This window comes from Leptinotarsa decemlineata, unplaced genomic scaffold (assembly GCF_025532065.1).
Source record: "Leptinotarsa decemlineata unplaced genomic scaffold, Ldec_3_MD MMD2_P_RNA_scaffold_2, whole genome shotgun sequence".
In the NCBI taxonomy this organism is placed as follows: domain Eukaryota; kingdom Metazoa; phylum Arthropoda; class Insecta; order Coleoptera; family Chrysomelidae; genus Leptinotarsa; species Leptinotarsa decemlineata.
The window spans coordinates 16,110,610-16,131,982 of record NW_027412529.1 but is presented as its reverse complement, the minus strand read 5'-3'; the positions used below and the strand labels follow the sequence as shown (position 1 = coordinate 16,131,982).

The 21,373-nt window shown below is 36.9% G+C and overlaps 2 protein-coding genes across 3 annotated transcripts in view; both read left to right on the top strand.

The window, feature by feature from the left end:
- The first annotated feature begins 2,619 nt into the window (after nt 1-2,619).
- LOC141487462 (cytochrome P450 9e2-like) lies at nt 2,620-5,221 on the top strand. Its single transcript, XM_074186550.1, is given in 3 exon segments — nt 2,620-2,881; nt 4,713-5,014; nt 5,016-5,221. Coding segments are annotated over 3 exon segments (585 nt in total). The 5' UTR covers nt 2,620-2,733; the 3' UTR covers nt 5,151-5,221.
- A 9,617-nt stretch (nt 5,222-14,838) lies between these two features.
- The window catches only part of LOC141479906 (cytochrome P450 9e2-like), a 31,140-nt gene continuing 24,605 nt past the window's right edge, over nt 14,839-21,373 (top strand). The window contains exon 1 of one of the 2 annotated variants that reach the window (XM_074184240.1): nt 14,839-14,997. Coding sequence is in view for 1 of the 2 variants with exons in the window: in XM_074184236.1 (XP_074040337.1) it covers nt 17,124-17,168 (45 nt within the window). In the remaining variant the exon portion in view is untranslated. Of the gene's footprint in view, nt 14,998-16,999; nt 17,169-21,373 lie in introns of those variants that run through there. The other variant, XM_074184236.1, reaches the window with a different exon arrangement.

Genomic DNA, 21,373 nt, shown 5'->3' with positions numbered 1-21,373 from the left:
GCCAAATAAACCCAGCTTCTCAACGAAGCCGATTAGTTTGTATGGTGTGTGGAAGTGGAGTGAGCCAATCCTGGAAGATTCTGACAGAAGTCCATAAATCTTCTTGCCATCCAGGTGTCGAATGTTTGTTTGGCAAAGTCCAAAGCGATGCCAATGACAGGTTCTGGTCCGATGAAGTCGCTTGCAGCACCCTCTTTTGGAAGAGAGTCAGCAGCTTCATTACCTTCCAGGCCAGTATGGCCAAGAACTTTCAACGCCGCTTGACTGTCTGAGAATATTTTTATTGACTTGTGTGTGAGGTTGGATTCATCCAATCTCTCCGCACACAATTCAATAGCGTAAATTTCCGCTTGAAATACAGTCGCATGAGTTCCTAGGCAGGTAGATATCTCTGTCCTGGGTCTACGAATAAAAACACCTGCACCAGTACCGGAAGGTGTTTTTGATCCATCTGTGAACCAACAACAATCTACTCTTAATATTTCCTTTTCCTGGAGAATCCAGTCCTCTCTATTCTTAATAGTACTTTATAGGCAGTTCATAGTTGACAGTGACTTCCAGTGTCAACCAACAGTCTGATGCACTCTGCATTTAATTGATTTGAGCAACTGGCAATGTGCACAAGTCTGTATGCAGCCCATCTAGCCTCTCTCTCCAGAAAAATGTGGAGAGGAGGTAGATCTAGAAGGATCTCCATGGCCGCTGACGCTGTGGTACTGATGGCACCACTGATAGCTAGACAAGCCTGTCTCTATAAGCCAGAGAGCTTCCCTTAGGCCATTTTCTGTAAAGCCTTCGGCCATTAAGCAACTGCACCATAAGTGATCATTGGTCTTTGTGTTTCAAGAGAATGTGAGCTGATGATTAAGTCTAATACCTCTTGGCTATTACTAGTGACAAAAGTTGGTTCTGAGCCCTCATTAATTACGGACAGCACTTTCCCTAGTATATAATCGAAGAGTAACTCCGGTTTTATATTATCATTGAATTACTTGAACTTGTTTATGTACAACTGAGTACAGAAAGCCAGATTTCATTAATGTTCATTTTTTTTCTATTGAAAGTATTTCTGTTTTTTAATTTTTATTGCCTCTCTATTAACTCTTGTATGGTGAATTTGAATTTTATGTTGTAGTACTGTATTTCGAATGAGATAATGGGAGAGCCTTCATATTTGTGAGCATATTCGGCTACAGCTGATTTGTCGGTTCGTCCGAAGCGACAATTTTTTTTGTGTTCAGAAAGACGAGTACCTATACTAATTTTCGTGGTTTCAATGTAGACAGACCCTCAGCTACAATTAATATGGTATATCCCGGGTGTTGCTGAACGTTTTGGAGCTGGAGCTGACAATAGACTTCCTCTAATAGTTTTCGTTAGTCCAAATATTGGTTTCACGTCGTGTTTCTCTAAAATTCTTCCAATCCGGTCTGTAACAATTTTAACATAAGAAAACAGATTATTTAATGCCAAACCTAAATTAGACAAAGGAAAGACATTTGGTATATATATCAACTAGAATGTGGTGAATGCCCCGCCATATATACAGGCCAAACTGGTGGGAATTTTGATATAAGGTACCATGAACATGTTAGTTCGAATAAAAAATTATTAATTTACGAACATTTTCAAAATTCGACACATGAAATAGATAAAGATGATTTGAAAATACTCCACACGTGCGAAAAAGAAAAATGATGAATATGTTGGAATCTATGGAAATAAACTAGTCAAAAAAAATCCAAATTACATTATCTTCAACAAACAACTTGATCTGAACAATATTCGTAGCCTGAACCTATAACCCAGTTCCCAAAACCTACAGTTACTAAAAATTTTTGTTTTTGTTATATTCATCGATATACTGCTATCAATTGAGGTTATCCAGGTATAGACAATGTAGGTACCAAATTATTTATTTGGGAAGTGTGAGTATAAATTACTCAGATTTGAATAAAATCTAGTCAGTTTTGAAAATGGTGTAATGATCGAAACTAGTCAATAAATATAAAACCATCGTAGAAAATAGATAAAAGTGTGTTTTTATAATTTTGATAGTGTATCCTCAGTAAACTTGTTTTATATCATGAATAACTGTCACTAACATATACTGTCACGATCAGATCAGGTTGCAAATTATTCGACATTTCCAGAAATGAGAAAAGTACAAGTGAGACTTTGAATATCTGGCTAAATGCGCCATACGGAACCAAAGGCCAAAAAAACTTAGAGAGAAAGATACTTTGAATATTTTCCTAGATGCATAGATGAAGATCCAATGGGGATTTTGTTTACTTTCATCAAAACTGTCGAAGTTAAAATGAATAAAAAATATTTTGCATAAGAAAGGGTTCAACCAGATAGCGCTTATCCCAAAAAAATGAGTCAAAAAGACTATATGGCGGTGTTACCAACAATTGTTCATTATTATAGGTTTTGATATTTCAATATTTGAGTTCCACGATATCGTAAAAGTTTCATGTCCTGGAGAAAGCACAAAAATGCTTTCCTATTCAGTAGGAAGGAGAATGTAGTAATGAGTAAAATCAGGATTTCAAAATAGAAATAGAATGAAAACAGAATTTTTTTCGTGAATTCTAAAATACATGTCGAAATATAGAGTTGGTTTCGTTTTTTTCAGGAAAAAGGCACGTCACCGAACTTACTAACCTAGATATCACAGCTCAAGCTGTGGTATTTTTCTTTGCTGGGTTTGATTCGGTGTCTTCGCTCATGTGCTTCATGTCTCATGAGTTGGCTGTCAATCCAAACATTCAAACGAAACTAAGAAATGAAATTGAAGAGACACTAGCGGGATGTGGAGGAGAAATAACATATGAAGCATTATTGAAAATGAAATATATGGATATGGTTATATCAGGTAGGAAAACGATAGTAATTTATATTTTCTCTATTTATGATCTCAAAATGTACTTGGAGACAGTATTGACTGATAGTATACAACAGAATGCCAAATCATTTTGGCGCAGAACAGAAAAAATTCAAATGAATAAAAATGAAATACAAAACAAAAAAGGAAGAAATAATATAGCAAACCGAAACATTTCAAGTAGGACGAATTCAGGGAAAAATTCAGAAGAATTTGAAGGAACAGATTTCGGTAGAAATCAAAACTGAATTAAAATGAAAGATAACTTATTCATATTCCGTTGGGATACTTAGAATACAAAAGTAGTAGCGCTTGTACGTTGTTCAATCCTTAACACGTTGATTTAAAAATTGAAAAACAAAAGAACTGAACATTTCTCGTTGAACTTCATGGGAAAAAACATTTCAAGGCGTAAGCCATATTGAGTATTCATAGAAAATTGTTTGCAGCACATCTATCAACAGTGCAACTGCTTTAATCAATATTTAATCAATCATATCTCAATCATATCTCAATCATAAATCTAGTACAATAACCGAAATTAAAGAAAAATAACCTAGTCCAGTAGGCCGTGGTCGAATGGAACTTGCAATACAAAACGTTTCGTTTGCTATCATGGCATACATCAGTGGTATGTGCGTTGAGTGCTGGGACGAAGATTATATTTTGAAGTCTCAGCAACGAGTGACTTGATAGCTTCCTGTTCGCTCGTAATCTTGATTAAAGAAGACGACGGGGGTGATGTAGGGATGGCGATGGAAGTGGATTTGAAGATGTTGGTAGAGGTGAGATGTCCATGTGGATGCTTTCTTCTGAGTGATCCGCACTTTATCTGTGTCGTTCTGATTGATCCACGTTGAGGACAGGTACGCTGCTGGTGGAAAGTCGATCAAAGTTGTAATCTAGTTCATTTTTTACCTTATTGACCTTACCTGGGCATCACGTTCTGTGGATCTGTATACCTTCTTTTTTCAGTTGGAGTTATTGCGATGCTTGTAGGCCCTCCTATGAAATAATGCATGATGATGCGTTGATTCAGAAAGGACGGCAGTTTTCAAGTACTTGATTATGTGATCTGTTACTGGTAGGTCATTTTTTGCGATTGCGGATGTCTTCGGTTGCATGAGGCAGCAGCCGCGTAATCTAGTGCTATGGTTTTGATGCTGCGTCTGATTATCATTTAGTTATCATTGAAACTCCCAAACGCAGCATCAACACCAAGATACCAGAATACGAGTGCCGTTATCGCCTCACGCAATTTGAAAAATCCGAAATGGCAGAACATATCCCAATAATGAAACCTAACATAATACGTAAAATAAGCTTTCTCGCCTCATTGAAAGCATCGTCACTCACGTCTCCATGAGGAGGCCTTTGAGATCTATCAGCATCCCAACGATCTCAACTGCAAAGAAGAATATATACGGGTCATCGTTAGATGATATTCAGTACCCATCAAAAGTGGGACCCAATCAGAAGTGAGCATCCTCATGAAACCCCGTCATTTCCTTCATTTTCTGGAATTATAAATACAATTGAATACGCCAAGCAGTCGTTGCTGATACTTCAAGATATGACGTTCGTTCTCGCAGTCAACGCACTTAACAGCGATGATGTCTGGCGCAGTAGCAAATGAAACGTTCGCTAGTACAGGTTTTATTTGACCATAACCTAACAGCTCGGATATCGTTTTCTCTGAGTATGATCCGGCCGTGAGGGCTCATGTTCTTATAGTATAATCAAAATACAGTCTTCACAAATTACAGTAACCGAAAAGGTTGAGTTTTTGTAGCCTTCATCAACGCATCCAATTTTATTTCAGAATCTTTGAGGAAATGGCCAAGTACTGTATCAACAGACCGAGTTTGTACGAAACCTTATACGATAGAGGCGATGAATGCAGATGAAAAACCACTACATATCGAAAAAGGCATTTCACTAATGATACCTATAGTAGGAATACATCGTGATCCCAAATATTATCCAGATCCAGAACGTTTTGATCCAGAGAGATTCAATGATGAGAATAAAGGAAAAATTGATCCCTTCACTTACATGCCCTTCGGACTGGGACCAAGAAACTGTATAGGGTCTAGATTTGCTCTTTTAGAAACAAAACTATTGTTTTTTCCATCTCTTATCGCATTTTGAATTGGTTCCTGTAGAAAAAACTCAAGTTCCACTGAAACTGTCCAGGAAGACGTTCAATCTAACGGCAGAGAAGGGGTTCTGGTTGGGCCTAAAACGATTGGAGAAATGAATTAGTTATTTGTCAAACTTTCTGCTATCACTTGAAAATTGTTAGAAATAAAATTATGATCACTTTTCAAATATATCATGCTGAGTGCGAGTGCGAATAATCAAACCGAATCCTTATCAGAAACTGCATTATTTCGCGTCTAAGTCATCTTGACATTAGTCTTCAGATTTTGAAACATACTTTGTTGAAAATAGACTTCAAAATTTGAACTGGGTTCAGCTATTTCATTATCAACGCTTTTTCGGAGTAGTCGTCTACAATCATTTGACTTTTCTGAAGACTCTGATTGTAATGATTTCCATTGTTCGTGTCCCAGATATATATTTATTCGGTAAATGAGAGATCTGGTGTTGTTTTTTGCTGATTGATTCGGCCGTTATCGTGTTAGCGGAATATGTCGTGATATATTTTTCAAATAAAGTTTGTGGAGATCAAATCGTGAGGTGTAACTTATAAAAAAAGATCTGGTGTTCCTGAAAGCCATCGTTTCCTACACTCAATCCAATTTTCGTCTAAATTGCCGCTATTGATCTGAATAATATCTAGGAATTTTCCACGATTTGCTTACGCACAACATCAGAAACTCAATATCTAAATATATGTAACTCAAAGATGACTGACTGACATAGTGATCTATCAACGCAAATCCCAAACCACTGGACGGATCGGGCTGAAATTTGGCATACAGGTAGATGTTATGATGTAGGCATCTGCTAAGAAGGATTTTGATCAATTCTACCCTAAGGGGATAAAATAGGGGATGATATTTTGTATGAAACTTTGTCATTTTGAACCGATAGGGCTGAGACTGCATGCATAAAGCTACTATTACGTAGGCATAAAGAGAGGATTTTAATAAATACATCCCTGAGGGGATAAAATAAGGGATGATGGAGGATGTAAATGTATTAGTTTGAACCTGTCAGTACCTATTCAGTGACGTCATTCAAATACGTTTGCAGGGTCAGATCAGACTACATTTACTTTAGAGAATGGAAAGGATGAAGTTACAACCTACGCAAGTGGTCGATATATAAGTTCAGCAAAAGCAGTTTGGCAAATCCTTGAATTCCCAATACATGAGCGTTTTCCTTCTGTAGTGCACTTTGATGTCCATTTAGAAAATTGACAGAAAATTTATTTTAATGAGTAGATGATTGTGCGACAAATTGAGTATTCCTCCTACAACTACGTTTCAGAGAAGGAAGAGAGGAGTGAATGTTGAAGGATGGTCAGGGGTCAAAAAAGAACACGTTCTAGTTAGGGTTTATACTGTTCATCCAAACAATACAGAATGCTTCCACCTTTAAATGCTTCTACATGAGATCAGAGGCCAAATTTCATTTAAAGCGTTGAAAACTGTAGATGGTCACTTGCATCCCACTTTCCAAATCGCGTGCAAGTCTCTAGGTCTACTCAAAGATGATCGGCATTTGCATTCAGCTCTTGAAGAGACAGCACTTTGTCAAACACTGCATATGATTCAAGAGCTTTTTGTTGTCATTTTATTATTCTGCCAGGTTTCCGACCCCCTATGTCTTTGGGAAAAATACAAAAAATAACTTTCTGAAGACTTTAAAAAACAACTGGAAAGGCAAGGTGACGTAGATTTAGACCACTCATCGGACTTGATATTTAACAAATGCCTATCGGTATTAGAGTATTATCATTGAGCGACCGTCCTCTTGAAATATATGGATTACCTCAGCCAATAACATCAATACATTTTAAAAATAGAGAGGACGTGAAAGAGACCAGTTACTAGCAACAGGAAGTTCAATAAAATTAAAGGGTGTATTATGCAAATGACGGTCGAATATTCTTCTTAGACGTTCCAGGTGGAACTGGTAAAACCTTCCTTATTAATTTACTCTTGGCGAAAGTAAGAAGTACTCACGGCATTGCCCTGGGTGTGGCGTCATCCGGCATAGATAGCTACATTACTCAAAGGTGGTCTAACTGCTCATGCTACTTTTGAGTTACCACTCAATTCAATTACTGCCGAGACTCCCATTTGCAACATCTCCAAACAAAGTAATTTTGCTGAAGTTTTAAAGAGTACAAAAATGATCGTGTGGAACGAAATAACGATGGCTCATAAAGGTGGTATTGAAGCCTTAAACAGATCACTGAGGGATATAAGAGGTAATACAAAATTATTGAGTGGCGTTACAGTTTTGCTAGCCGGAGACTTTCGGCAGTCTCTACCAGTGGTGCCAAAAGGAACCAGAGCTGACGAAGTGAAGTCGTGCATTAGGAAATCTTATTTGTGACCCCAGATTGATATTCTTGAGCTCACAAAAAATATGAGAGCACATTTGGGCAGGGAATGAGTCTGCTGGTAGACTATCAGATCTCCTTCTCAAAATCGGTAATTTTCCATCGTTTGATGGAATGATAACCATCCTGGGAGAATTGTGCACAGTTGTTACTACGGTTCAAGAATTGCTGTCTGAATTTAACCAGACATTATTCATATACATGACAAGCCTATTGAATGGTTATGTGAGCGTGCCGTACTTACTCCAAAGAATGATCAAGCAGCAGCTATCAACGATATCCTGCTCATATCGTTTGAGGTCGAAGAAAAGGTCTTTACTTCAATTGATACTGTGGTTAATACAGATGACGCTACTGATTACCCTGTAGAATTTTTAAATTCATTGAAACCGCCAGGTTTGCCTTGAAATAAGCTCATGCTTCGTGTGGCCACTTCCATTATGTTTTTGCGAAATTTAAAACCACCAAAACTTTTTAACAGTACGAAACTGCAAGTGAAAGCGTTATTGCAATATAGTGGGTGTGCGAAAGGGGAAACTGTATTTATACCACGAATCTCATTAATACCTAATGATCTCCCGTTCGAATTTAAACGATTATAGTTTCCCCTAAAAGTCTGCTTCGCCATAACAATAAACAAGTCTCTCTCAAATTTTCGGGTATTGACTTGAGGGAACATTGCTTCTCTGATGGACAGTTTTATGTTGCTTGCTCACGAGTAAGTTCACCCAATAGCTTGATAGTTTTAGCGCCTGATGACAGATTAGTTAAGAATATTGTGTACAAAGAAGTTTTGTAGGCCCTAATTTTTTACACACGCTAAACAAAAGTAAAGCCGCAAAAACTATACCTAATTAATAATAATACTTCTCAACGCGAGCGAACCTGCGGGCAAAAGCTAGTTTTTCAATAATTTATTTTTATCAGTTCCAGGGGGTTTATACGGTGGATGTAGAACTTGTTGATTTCTGGTAATTCATAGTACACTCTAACGCCAAGGCAAGTACACGATCTTTGTTTGTTTTCTGGTGAAATTTGTTTTCACGACTTTCCTTGATTTATTGCCAGTATTGTAGGTATGTTTGATTTGCTGGAGCATATGTTTGTTTTTATAAGTATAGAAATCACATTGTATATGTATATCTGTGTTTCTATGAAAAAGTCATTGGAAGAATATGTATATATTTTATTATAAATTATTATAAGATTCGTTTTTGAAAGACATCCAATTTTCTCAAGTGTACTTTTGCTACTGAGCCCTAAGACAAGATGGCGTACCTCAAGCGTGATTCTACCAGTGCATGAAATAATATTGTGAGGTGAATAATATCTAATATGTTTTTAGAGATTTGAATTTGCAAAGCAATGGTCGATTATTTCTTGCGACTTCGTTTATGTGAGTATTCCATCGCATATGTGAATCAATTTTCACCCCTTAGTATTTAATTTTATACTTAGTATATATTTGGATTGTTTGAGTGCTTTTGTGCACATCTAGCGTTTTGTAATTTGACAGTTTGCTTTTGTAACTAGTAAACGGAACAGAATTGATCTTTTCGAAGTTGACTGAGTTTTTTATGTTGAAACCAATCAAATATATTGATAAGGTCTCTCTCTGTTTTCCTCTTGAGATCATCCTACGTTTCAACGGTATATAAAATCTGTTCAAAATCTGTTTTTTCCGTTAATCAGCTGCCGCCCCCATACGAACGACAACTCTCAGAAGTTGAGAAACTTGTGCGAGCTGAGGACTAACGAGGTCTTAACTTTTATAGTGTGATTCCGAACACGGTATGGCTGTATCGTTAGCATAGTTTATTATTTTTTCATTTGTCTTTGATAAGAATATATTGTTGATATACAGAGAGAGAATAGTAGGAGACCAAGTATAGTACCTTGAGGTTTACCATAACCAACATTGCTAGGTGTGCTCAGGTGATTATCAATAGACACTACCTACTTGTTCTATTCCATTCAAGTAACCCTGGAGAAGATCAAGTGATTTCCCCCATATTGGGGATTGGGATTTTGAGAACATATTATATTTGGTTGAGTAGTTTGATAATCTTGATTCAATGGCTTTTTCAAAACATTTCGCGAATGTGGTGATCAGTAAGGAGGATATATGATTCGATATTGTAGTTTTTGGCCCTCTTTATGTATAGGTATCATTAGCTACTGCTTTTTGAAATACGATGGACGATATCCTTTTTCGAATAAGTAATTTATAAGACTGACCAAGAGATGTCCTAACTCATCAGCTGTAGCCAGTTTGAAATTTCGTCGCTTGTATTTTTTTCGTATCTATCTTCGTTTTCGAGAAAAAAATGAAGCCACTACTATGCATATCATGAACACCTGTTTTGGAGACCAGTTGACAGTGTTTGTGTTGTCATATCAGTGAAAGTCAGAGTTGTCAATAAGCAGTGATTCCATCATGAATAATTTTTCTAATGCTGAAATACTGACTTGCACTCTATGGATTAGCACATGGACATGAAGCACGGAAAATAATATTTCTTTACCAAATAATTCATTCACGGACGAAGCAAATTTTTCACGGGATACTATTATGAACTTTCACAATGACGATTTTTGGGACGACGAAAATCTCCGCTTTATTAGGAAAAGTCATTTTCAGCAACAATTTTCGCTGAACGTTTGGGTAGCAATGATTGGTGACTACCTAATTGGCCCATTTTCTCTACTAGCAAGATTAACAACATCATTTACCCATTTTGTTAGGAGAAGTGCTGGTAGATTCAAGAGGCAACATGCGGTTCATGTATGACGGGGCTCCAGCTCATTTCAATGTTCTTACTCGTCAGCATCTCGACATCGCCCATCCTGATCGCTATATCGCACATGCAGGACCTCAAAATTGGCCAGCTCACAGTCCTGATGTGACTCCTCTAGATTTCAACTTATAGGCTCATCTGAAGGCTTTCGTTTATAAAACAACTGTACTAGATGTGAATGACTTGAGGAATCGAATCATTGACAATTGCAGTGTCATAAGGAATACTCCTGGTATTTTTGAACATGTCAGAGAATCAATGAAAAATCGAATGCAGTTGTGTATTTTATCAGAAGGTGGACATTTTGCTCATTTACTTCAATGCCGAAATTGTTCATTTCATATTTACTTTATGTTGTCCATGGATAATTTTTAGAAGTGATTTTTTTTCGAAAACGAAGCTTTAAGAAAACAAAAGCGGGGAAAATTTATATTCGTAGTTGCTGAATCTCAAAAATGGAAAACTACTGAAAAGTCAGTGGCGTGCCCACTGAGATACCACTGGACTTGATAATCTCAATTTAGTTCGGGCTGAATAGGCGCCTTATCACTTCAAATAATTGTAGCAAATCTCAACCAAATCGGTGTGAAGATATTTTTTATATTTTATGATTACCGTTACTTTTTTAAACTTCAACGCCCTGTATCTCAGAAACAGAGCAACTCCGGACATATGTTTATGAGAATTTATTTTCTTAAAACGACCTAACCCTCTGAAGTTTCGAACCATAGTTAGGAAACCCATGTATACAGAAACACTTTTGGTTTTATACATTGATGCAAAATTGTCATGGAATAAAAATATTGGAAAAATCAGAAATAAACTATCTCCTTTCATTGGAATTTTTCACCAGATTAGAAACTTTACAACTATAAAATTTTTGAAAAATAATATTATTTCAGTCTTATTTATTCACATTTGCACTCATTTATGTTTAGGAAACCAAACCTCTGAATACCTTACAGAACAAAATAATTAGAAGCATTTATAAATTACCATATTTAGATCCAACATTGAACTTATAAACTATTCATTGGATCCGAATTCACTCTATAAACCCAGAATCAGCTGTTTCATTCATTCTGTTGCAAAAAAATACAAAGAAATCAAACATATATTTACATATATATATTTACATATATACGCATTTTCTTAATGACAAGTCTATACAATCATCATTATTCCTAGAACCCATAACAGCCTCGGAACTAATAACTTTCATCTCAAAATTGAAAAATAATTGCTCCCCAGGGCCGGATGGAATTGATACCAAAGTTATAAAAGCTATCCACAAACATATCCTTACTCCACTGAAACACATTATAAATCTCTGCTTCCTCAATGGAAAAATGCCTGAACAATGGAAAGAATCCGTAGTCACCCCAGTATTTAAAGCTGGGAAACGTAATATATTGACTAATTATCGGCCCATCTCTGTTATTAATAATTTTGCAAAACTATTCGAACATTCACTTAAGACAAGGCTAATCAAATTTTTGGATAAACACCACATAATAACCAGCTGTCAATATGGATTTCTGCAGAATTACAACACGGAGGATGCCATTTTGAATTTTGTTGGTAAGGTGGTGGGGTCCTTGGACAAATCGAATAAATGCCTAGCGGTCTTCCTTGATTTGGCCAAGGCTTTCGACACTGTCTCCCACAACAAATTACTAGAAAAAATGTGTAATTACGGTATTCGAGGATTATCACTAAGTCAATTTGAAAACTATCTGAACAATCGAGCACAGAGGATAAAGATAGGTGATAAGTTGAGCAATAAATCAATAATTGAGACAGGAGTGCCACAAGGAACAGTACTGGGTCCCATACTTTTTCTAATATATATAAATAGTATTGCAAACATTAATAACTTTGAAGGTCGAATGATCTGCTATGCTGACGATACAGCAATTATATTCACTGGCAGAAGCTGGGATGAAGTTTACAAAAAAACTGAAAGGGATCTGAAAAATATAAAAATCTGGTTGGATCACAACTTATTAAGCTTAAACGTTGCGAAAACGAAATATATCACCTTCTCACCTACGATAAGCGATCAACCTAATATAAAAATCAAATTACACTCTCCCAAATGCGAGGATTTTTATGGTTGTAACTGCCCTGACTTGCAAAAAGTTTCAGTCTTGAAATACCTTGGTGTCATGATTGACCAGCATATCAGGTGGTCTGACCATATTACCTATGTGATAAAACGACTAAGAGCTCTGATTCACAAATTTTATCTGCTACGAGATATTCTAACACGAAAAAATCTTATTATGTTATACAACTCGCTAGTTGAATCTACCCTAAGATACTGCATAACAATTTGGGGAGGTGCTTTCACAAGCACACTACAAAACTTACAAACAACTCAGAACACTTTACTAAAAATTATACTTCACAAAAAAAAAACTCTTCTCTACTAAATTACTTTATCAGGATACTAATTTATTCCAAATAAGACAAACCTACATCTACCAGTGTCTCCTGCGAATGCATCAAAATCATGAACACTTTCCGAGAAAGCCCCTCAATACTAGAGCAGCATCTAATCTTAACGTCGAAGTCAATCATTTCAAAAAGGCTGTCACACAAAGATCATTCCTTTATTATGGACCGAAACTATTTAACATTATTCCAGCTGACATTAAAAAAATCCGCAATAAAAATAAATTTAAATATGAAATAAAGAAGCTTATTTTCAACAGTGATACACAATTCAATATTTTCTGAGAAATCATCTGAATCCCTCTTCCAATCATCTAATCATAATATTATATTGTTCCTCATTAATTAATTAATTAATTAGTTAATTAGTATTTTTCGTAATATTCCACTTACTGGTCTCTGTTCCAGGTTGTCTGCCTCTTGTAACTATCTACCTCTACATATCGCTTTTATTTCCTTTTGTTATATAATTCTATTGTCTGAAATGGACAAAGACACAACAGGCACCTGTGCCTAGGTCGTCCTTTTCAGACACAATCTCTACCTTAAGTACCTTAAGTTAAGTTTGAAATGTTAAGTTTGAAAATGTAATTAAGCAACAATAAACCTGAATCATGCCTCAAGAATTACTATCAAAAATCAAAATACAAATTTTATAAAAAAGTTGATAGTATATACAGTGCATTGCATTCAAAACAAACCACCCTGAATAACTTTTTGTACAATAATTTTCAGGAGAAATAAAAAAACACTATTTTTTTTAAATGTATCACACTATATTGTTTCGCATTGGCAGATGTTCCATGATGAGCAGATATAAAAAATACGGTCTGAAGCTTATGGTTCGGGAGCTACAAACTATTTGTGTTGAAAACGAGCCATCCTGAAAAACTTTTGAGAAAATTATTTGAAAAAAAATATATAAAACTGGTCAGCAATTATATACAGGTGGCCACATTTTGAAATATTCGTTCTAGAGAAAAATATGGAAGCACTTAATCAGAGAAAGAGATTTTTTACTAATTCTTGAATCAAAATCTGATTACTGGAAAAACAAATTTTATACAGTGAGACTTTCACAAAACTCAATACGTCTATCGAAATCATTTTCGTCCAATTCATGAGCTAATCTAATCTTATATGGATGAAATTTGTACTTATGAAGGATCCTGAAAAAAATTGTACGACTGATTGCTGATTCACGAGATAACTCGAGATATTGTTAATTTTTCATTAGTCCAACGTGCCTTTAAACTGCAGTACAAATAGTTTCATCGCTGACGACTCCTAAGCGATTATGCTTTTTATTGTTAACAGATCCAGTTTCCATAAATTGGATCAATAATTCCGAAACGTATTTGTGTCGTACATTTTTTCCTGGATGATTATCATTGAACATACGGGCAGCAGCTCTAGCACTATTTCCATTCTGATAGTACAAACTCACTATTTCAATCCGTTCTCGAAGTATATAAACCATTGCTTCTCAAGAATTCACACCTGGTAGGTAATCGTTATTGTAGAATGAAACAAATACAAAATAAAAAGAATATCGAATTCAACTTCACTGGGCAAAATAACACTTTTTCAAAGTATACTTCACAAAAACACCTATGAAACCTAGATAACAGATTGTACAGAAGTTCATTCAGGGCGACTCGTTTTCAACTTGAATAATTTCAAGCTTCCAAACTATGAGCTTCATACCAAGATATTCATCATAGAACATCTGATAATGCAAAACAATTGATTCATTTGAAAAAAAATTGTGACATACTCTGGGGGTGTGATAGGGAAAGTTGAGTTTTCAATTCAAATAATTTGTAGCTCCCGAACTATAAGCTTTAGACCATATGTTTTATACTTTGTTGAAATCTGCTCTCATCATGGAGCATCTGATAATGCGAAACAATATAGGGTGATCCATTTGAAAAAATGGTGACATGCTCTGGGGGTGCGACAAAGTAAGTAACATCAAATGTGAATATGTCAACATATGACAAGTTTTTTTATTTTTCCTGATAATCATTGTACCAAAAGTTATTGGTACTTTCTGGAACCAATTTCATATTTGTCTGCATTTTGGTGATTTTCATTTGTGAAGCATCTTATTTCTATCATTTTATTATACTTGCAGTTGGTAATAGTCCCTAATTATAAGAATGGTCGATTGGTACCCGGGCGATTCGACGTAGGTGATTTGTTTACTCAGTCAATCGGCCAATGTGTGAGTCGATGTTTCAAACCACAGACCCAACACTCGATTTTTACTTGCTATCGTCCAACCCGTGTTAGGAATAACACGTTAAAAGGTAAGACTTCGTTAGTCCTTAGCTCGCACTAGTTTCAAATTCTGAGGGTTGTCGTTCGTACGGGTGCGATAGCTGGTTAACGGAAAAAACATATTCTGAACATATTTTTTATTTTATGTTTCTTCTGACAATAAACTGAATTGAATTATCCTGAAGAAAATCCATTGCTTTTTCTCGAAGTGAATATTATTTTCAGAATTCTCCTGGTTTCTGCATATGATTTAAATTCATTTATTTGCACGTTGTTATGAAATTGGGTTATTTTAGAGATTGAAAGCAGATGAGAAGATGATCCTATGTCAGTAAGAAATCAACTGTGTATCTTATGCATGGCGGAAATTCAGTCCAAATTTCCTCAAAGAATACGTGAGTTCATAGAATCACGTGAAAAAGCATGGAATATTTTTTTTCAATATCTGATTCAATTTATTTCTATATGTTCTGAGTGATTTTCTGTTAATGTTTCAAAATTCATTCACATTATCTGTTTTATAGTTTTACAATATAATTATAAATTGATATTGACTCAATTGAGTTAGTAGGAAATAAATGAATGAAATTTATTTTCAATGAGAAAATATATTTCCCGTGGGTTGGGCTACCTATCGTGCGCGTCCCCAGGTGGCGGATGGGGAACGGCTAGGGGACTGGAGGCCTTGTCCAGGAAGTCAATGTGGCCTTATGGGGTCGTCGGGCTCCTGGTCAGAGCAGAAATAGGTAGGGTGAGGGAAACTAAAAGTTCCCAAAAGCTTGCAAAACACGTCACCGTAGACCAGCCTACCCAAGTTAAGGTGCCAGGAATCGTGCCGACAGCTGAATGGCCGCAGGGTGATATGCAGATACGAACGATCTCCTTGGGGAACTGTGTGGAACCTCATTGCAATCAGCATACCTCTGGTAATGTGGGGCTCTGCCAGATGTGACCAACTCTTCCTTGCTACTCGTGGGAACACAAATGAATGAAACAAACACAAAAACAAAACAACAAAAACCAACCCCGAGGCTGGACAGAACTGCTCACCTCAATTTGAGGCGGTGGCTGGGGATGAACCGAAATGTCTACCCCAATCAACCGCTTGGAATAAGGCTGGGCATAGCAGATCACCTCGTGATGTGATACAAAGGCCAAAGCGTAAGCGCATTTGCGGCGCCAAGGCCAAAAGGAGAAAGAGAACGAAGGAGGGAGGAGTGGCAGCAACTATAAGTGCACCTTCCTCCTCCCCCACTCCACCTTCAACAGCAAGGGCACTTCCGGCTGCGGGCGCCAGGAGCTCGGCCTTGAATAAAGGCAAGAAACCGGCTGCCCCTGCAGGAAGCGTGGAAGAAGCCACGCAAAAACAGTAATGTCGCTACACCTCCCAAAACCTCCGCGGAGACCACCGTGAGACATTTCAAGCTCACCAAAGAGAGTGTGTGTTCGGCAAATCTTCACCTACAACTGCCAATATGAAGGAGACGTCTCCTAGTGACCTGTCCACCTTTCTGGAAAGGACAGGATGGGCGATGACCTAGGAGGACAACTCCTCGGGAGGATGTACAATGGGTCACATGTGGCCTGAGTGTCGTAGGTCTACACTTACCCTCCCTACTCTGCAAATACACATACATGAATCTATTCAGGCATTTGAACTTCTCAGGAAGAAATGATGATTTCAAAATTACTTCATAAATAGTGTTTATTGCCAATCCCGCGCTAATGCCTCTAGGAAGAATGAAAAATCATGTTGTGTAGCAGAAAATATCTTTTGATGAATGAAAGGTGCCTACGATGTTTCACAAGAAACAAGTTCATAACAGAAATGTAATAAATATAACTCTGTGGTAAGAAAGTTAAAGTGTTCCTGTAGAGTTTTTTCTCCAAACAAATTCGAGAGTGTTGCTTTCAACAATATTGTTAACAAACCTACGATCATGAACTAGAATTGAACCCTACAAATTGAGCTCCTGTTTCTCGTAGTTAACGCAATCACTTACGAGAGACTGACCCATTGAAGGGATTATTGATTATAATAGGTTAGGTCAAGTGGATGTCGTTTGAAAATGTATTCTTGTTGATTGTGCACTTAAGTTAGTCGTTTCATCAATCTAGTCAGTGAAAAGTTATTTTAGCAGCCTGGGGCACAACAATGATTGGAGTGGATATTTTAACTTATGGCTTTGATCAGTTCATGGTAATTTAATTCTCACACAATTATTTTTGGTATGGAATGCAATCCAAACTGTTTTATTTTCTTTCAAAATTACAAACTCTATTGAGACTATTTCCGTACAAGTGTAGAATTTTTTTGTTCATAGTAGTTTATATCCATGAATAGTTTCTTTTTTCATGTGATTCAATATTTTTTCTTCAAACAATCACAATCACGATTTGATCAAATCGCAAGGTGTAGTTTTAGAAAAACTTTCGTCTCACTTCACAGTAGATTTGCCTACTAGTCCCACTCTTGAATCCACAATGCCGAAAATTACTTTTCGACAACGTCTGGTCAGGCGAATTCTGAAATAGCTCAATATACAAGGCATCTAGTCATGATAAAGTGCTCGTCATCGTACTTGAAAAGAGCGCTAATGAGCTCCCACCAGTATTTTGCATACCTTTCAACCTGTCTTATTAGAAAGGGGTTTTTTCTTCTTGTTGAAAGATTGCTTGCTTACAGCCTATTTTCAAAAAGGGAAAGGAAAATCTTCCAAATAACTACAAACCACTCGCTTTGCTATCAGTGATATCAAAAATCATGGAAAAATCCGTAAACCACAATTTCTCAAATATTTGGAAGGCTTCAACATCTTGAGTGATCATCAATATGGCTTTCGAAAACCAAGACCAACACGCTACCTTCTATCCTATGGAACGCTTGATATTTCTAAGGCCTTTGACCATGTGTGGCTGAACTTCGAAGTTTTGGCTTGTCGGATCTTTTTCATGTATAGCTCTTCAGCTTCCTGAAAGAACGTTCCCTGCAAGTGGCCGTCGACGGATATCTCTCGAATAATTTTTCCATCCACGCTGGTGTTTCCCAGGATTTATATTGTCTCCAACCCTCTATCTATTGGAAAAACACAAGAATCCATTATATCACTTTGCTGTTGACAGCACACTTGTTACGTCATCCTATTTGGATTTGGATGAACATTTTCACCGGCAGCAGGAGGTTGCATATGTTAATTAGGATCTAGAAGTAACTTCGAATTGGGGTTATACTAACCATGTTCAATTTAATGCCACAAAAATCCATGCATCGATTTTCTCCAAATAGATAAATGTTTCCGAACCGGATATAATAATGTCAGGTTATACAACTCCACTTCTTCTTCGATAAGGTTGTTGGGGGTTAAAATGGACACCGATATATCTTGGCCCACTCATGTCGTTGTAATTGCTTCTCAAAAGCTTGGAACACTGTTCCTAACCAGAAAACTATACACACCTTAGCAACTTCTGATGCTTCATAAAGTTCAGATCAGACCTTCTTTGGAATATTGTTCTCATGTATGGAGCTTCGCCCCTAAGCATACCCTAAAGCTGCTGGATTCCATCCAGAAAAGAGCCAACCGCCTGATTGGAGACGCGAACATCACTTGCAACCTTCATAGTCTGGAACATCGATGAAATTTTGGATATTTGTCTCTTTTCTATAGAAACTTTCATGGGAAGTGTTCAAGTGACTTGGCACATTTCATTCCACTAAGAGCTGAACATATCAGAAATACTCGAAGGACTGTGGCTGCTCATCGTTTCAAGGTTCAACTCAGTACATCTCAAACTTCACTCTTTCATTCGGAAAACTGCGCTCATGTGGAATAAACTTCCTGAACACTTCTTCCCAAATGGATTCAATCTCCAGCAATTCAAATCCAATGTGAGTCACTACTTTCGCACAGACACATATAGCCTCAAGGATTTTTCTGTAGTGCTCGTGTTCAGTCTTGAAAAAAAATACAAGTATCAACAAAGATTTTCTGATTATACGAGGGTTCAAGTTACAGTTTGTTGGGATATAACGTTCGATAGAGTTTAGCTTAAATAACATACAAAGTGGATATAATTTTTTACTGCTTTCAGTAGCGCCCAAAGAGTCGGTGGTGATCAGGGTTTCATCTGTTTCTGAACTCATTCGGTATCTGATGGCTTGTAAGATAGCGAACAATTCTACAGTGTAGTGTCACAAAAAATGAATGTTGGAATTTTTTTGGGAGGAACCCCCACTTAAAGCTCAATTGGATAAGATTCATTCGTGCCTCATCAAGGTTGAAGTTTTAAATTTTCATAATTTTTTTTTATAAAACACCTGAAAAATAATAAGATTCAATTACACCTGCTGTCCACAGTTTACTTTATTCATTTTCTCAATCGGTAGATAAAAATTAATGTAGTTGAAATTGTTTCTGATATAAATACAGCCCAATCCAAATTAAAATGATGGATTTAAGAGAAAATAAAAGCAAAAGTTATAGAAAACAAAAAAGCCATGTACAGTGAGAAAAGCGATGCCTGCGTTTTTGTGGCATTGAACCTGGTTACTTTTACCCCAATCCTTATCGAGATATGCAACCTCCTGCTGCCGGTGAAAATGTGTCTCCATAGTCGATATCCTCTAATCCAAATGGAATGAAGAGACAAGTGTGCTGTCGGCAGCAAAGCCATATATTGGATTCTTGGTTTTTTTCAATAAGTCGTTGATATACAATAAAAAGAGGGTTGGAGACATATGGATTCCTGGGGAACACCAGCGTTGATGGTGAAAGTATTCGAGAGATATCCATCGAAGACCAGTTGCAGGGAACGTTCCTGCAGGAAGCTGAAGAGCCATTCACAGAAATAATCCGACAAGCCATAGCATCGAGATTTCACCAGCAAACCTCATGCCTCAGACGGTCAAAGGCCTTAGAAATATCAAGCTCAACAGCTCTTGATTCTTCATGTTTCTCGATTGCGTTATTCCAAATATGGGTGACATACGATAGAAGGTCGCCTGCGGATCTTTTTTCCGAAAGTCATATTGATGAACCCTCAAGATGTTGAAGCCTTCCAAATATTTGAAGAAATAACGGTTAACGACTTTTTCTATGATTTTTGATATCATATAGTTATTTGGAAGATTTTTCTTGCACTTTTTGGTAATAGGTTGAACGCGAGTAATCTTCCAACAAGAAAGAAAAACCCCTTTCTTGTGACAGATTGAGAACTCTGCAAAATACTGGTGCGAGTTCATTTGCGCACTTTTTGAGTACGATGACGGGCACTTCATCAGTGCCAGATGCCTTGTTGATATTGAGCTGTTTCATAATTCGGCTGACTAGACGCTGTCGAAAAGTAATTTCCGGGATTGTCGATTCTAGTGTGGGAATAGTGGGTGGTGCCTTTTCCACTGTGGAGTGGAACGAAAATTTTACAGCTAGTAGATTTTCTTTGTCTTTGGCTGTTGTTGCAATTGAACCATCCGCTTGTATAAGTGGTGGAATTGTGGATTTTGTGAAGTTTTCATTAACAGCTTTAGTCACCGACCAGAAAGATCTAAACCCGTTGGGATTGACTAGTATATCCCTAATTATCTGATTGTGATGTTTTTCGCTTTCATTCGTCATGAGTTTGCAGCTGTTGCGAGCATTAACAAACCTAGTTCTGTTTTCGGCACTGGAAAGTTTGTGCCACTGCCGGTAGGCGAGATTTTTGGAGGCGACAGCGTGATCGCAATTTTGTTGAACCAAGGTTTGCCGTTCCAAGGTTGTTTCATTGAAAAAGGAATAAATGCATCCTTGGATGATAGGATAACTTTCGTGACTTCAGGAGTACAAGTTGATGGATCTTTACAGCTGACATAAACATCTAGTACGAGATAATTAACCTCTGGTGAAAGTGAACTACTACACAATGTATTGTGAAATTTATCTGCTTCCGCGAAATCATTATTATCATCAGTAAGATATAAAGGAATAACAATATCAAAAAAAGTAGATATTACCAATATAATTATAACGTGTCTGAAGACTGTATCAAGGAGACATACATAAGTATAAGAAAATGAATATTTCGAAATGAAATCTCAAAACATCCATTTCTCTCAACTGCTCACACCGAAGATTCTGTTAAATGCCTGCCAAAAAACAACTGATTCTCCGGCTGATACTATGCTGGATCATATCCGACAGACATTTATCGATATAACTCACAGAAGTTATTCTCGCTTCAGTGCACAAAGGTTCCGACCCAAGCAGCAAAGTGCCTAGGGTTCGACTGCATATATGGAACCTACGTCTAAAAGAAAAATTTTCAACTAGTAATAGCTTCATCCCAAGAATAAAACTCTTAGCGTGGAAGAAACATTCCATGTAGCAATAATCTAACAGATAGATTGATATGAACTATTCGAATGAC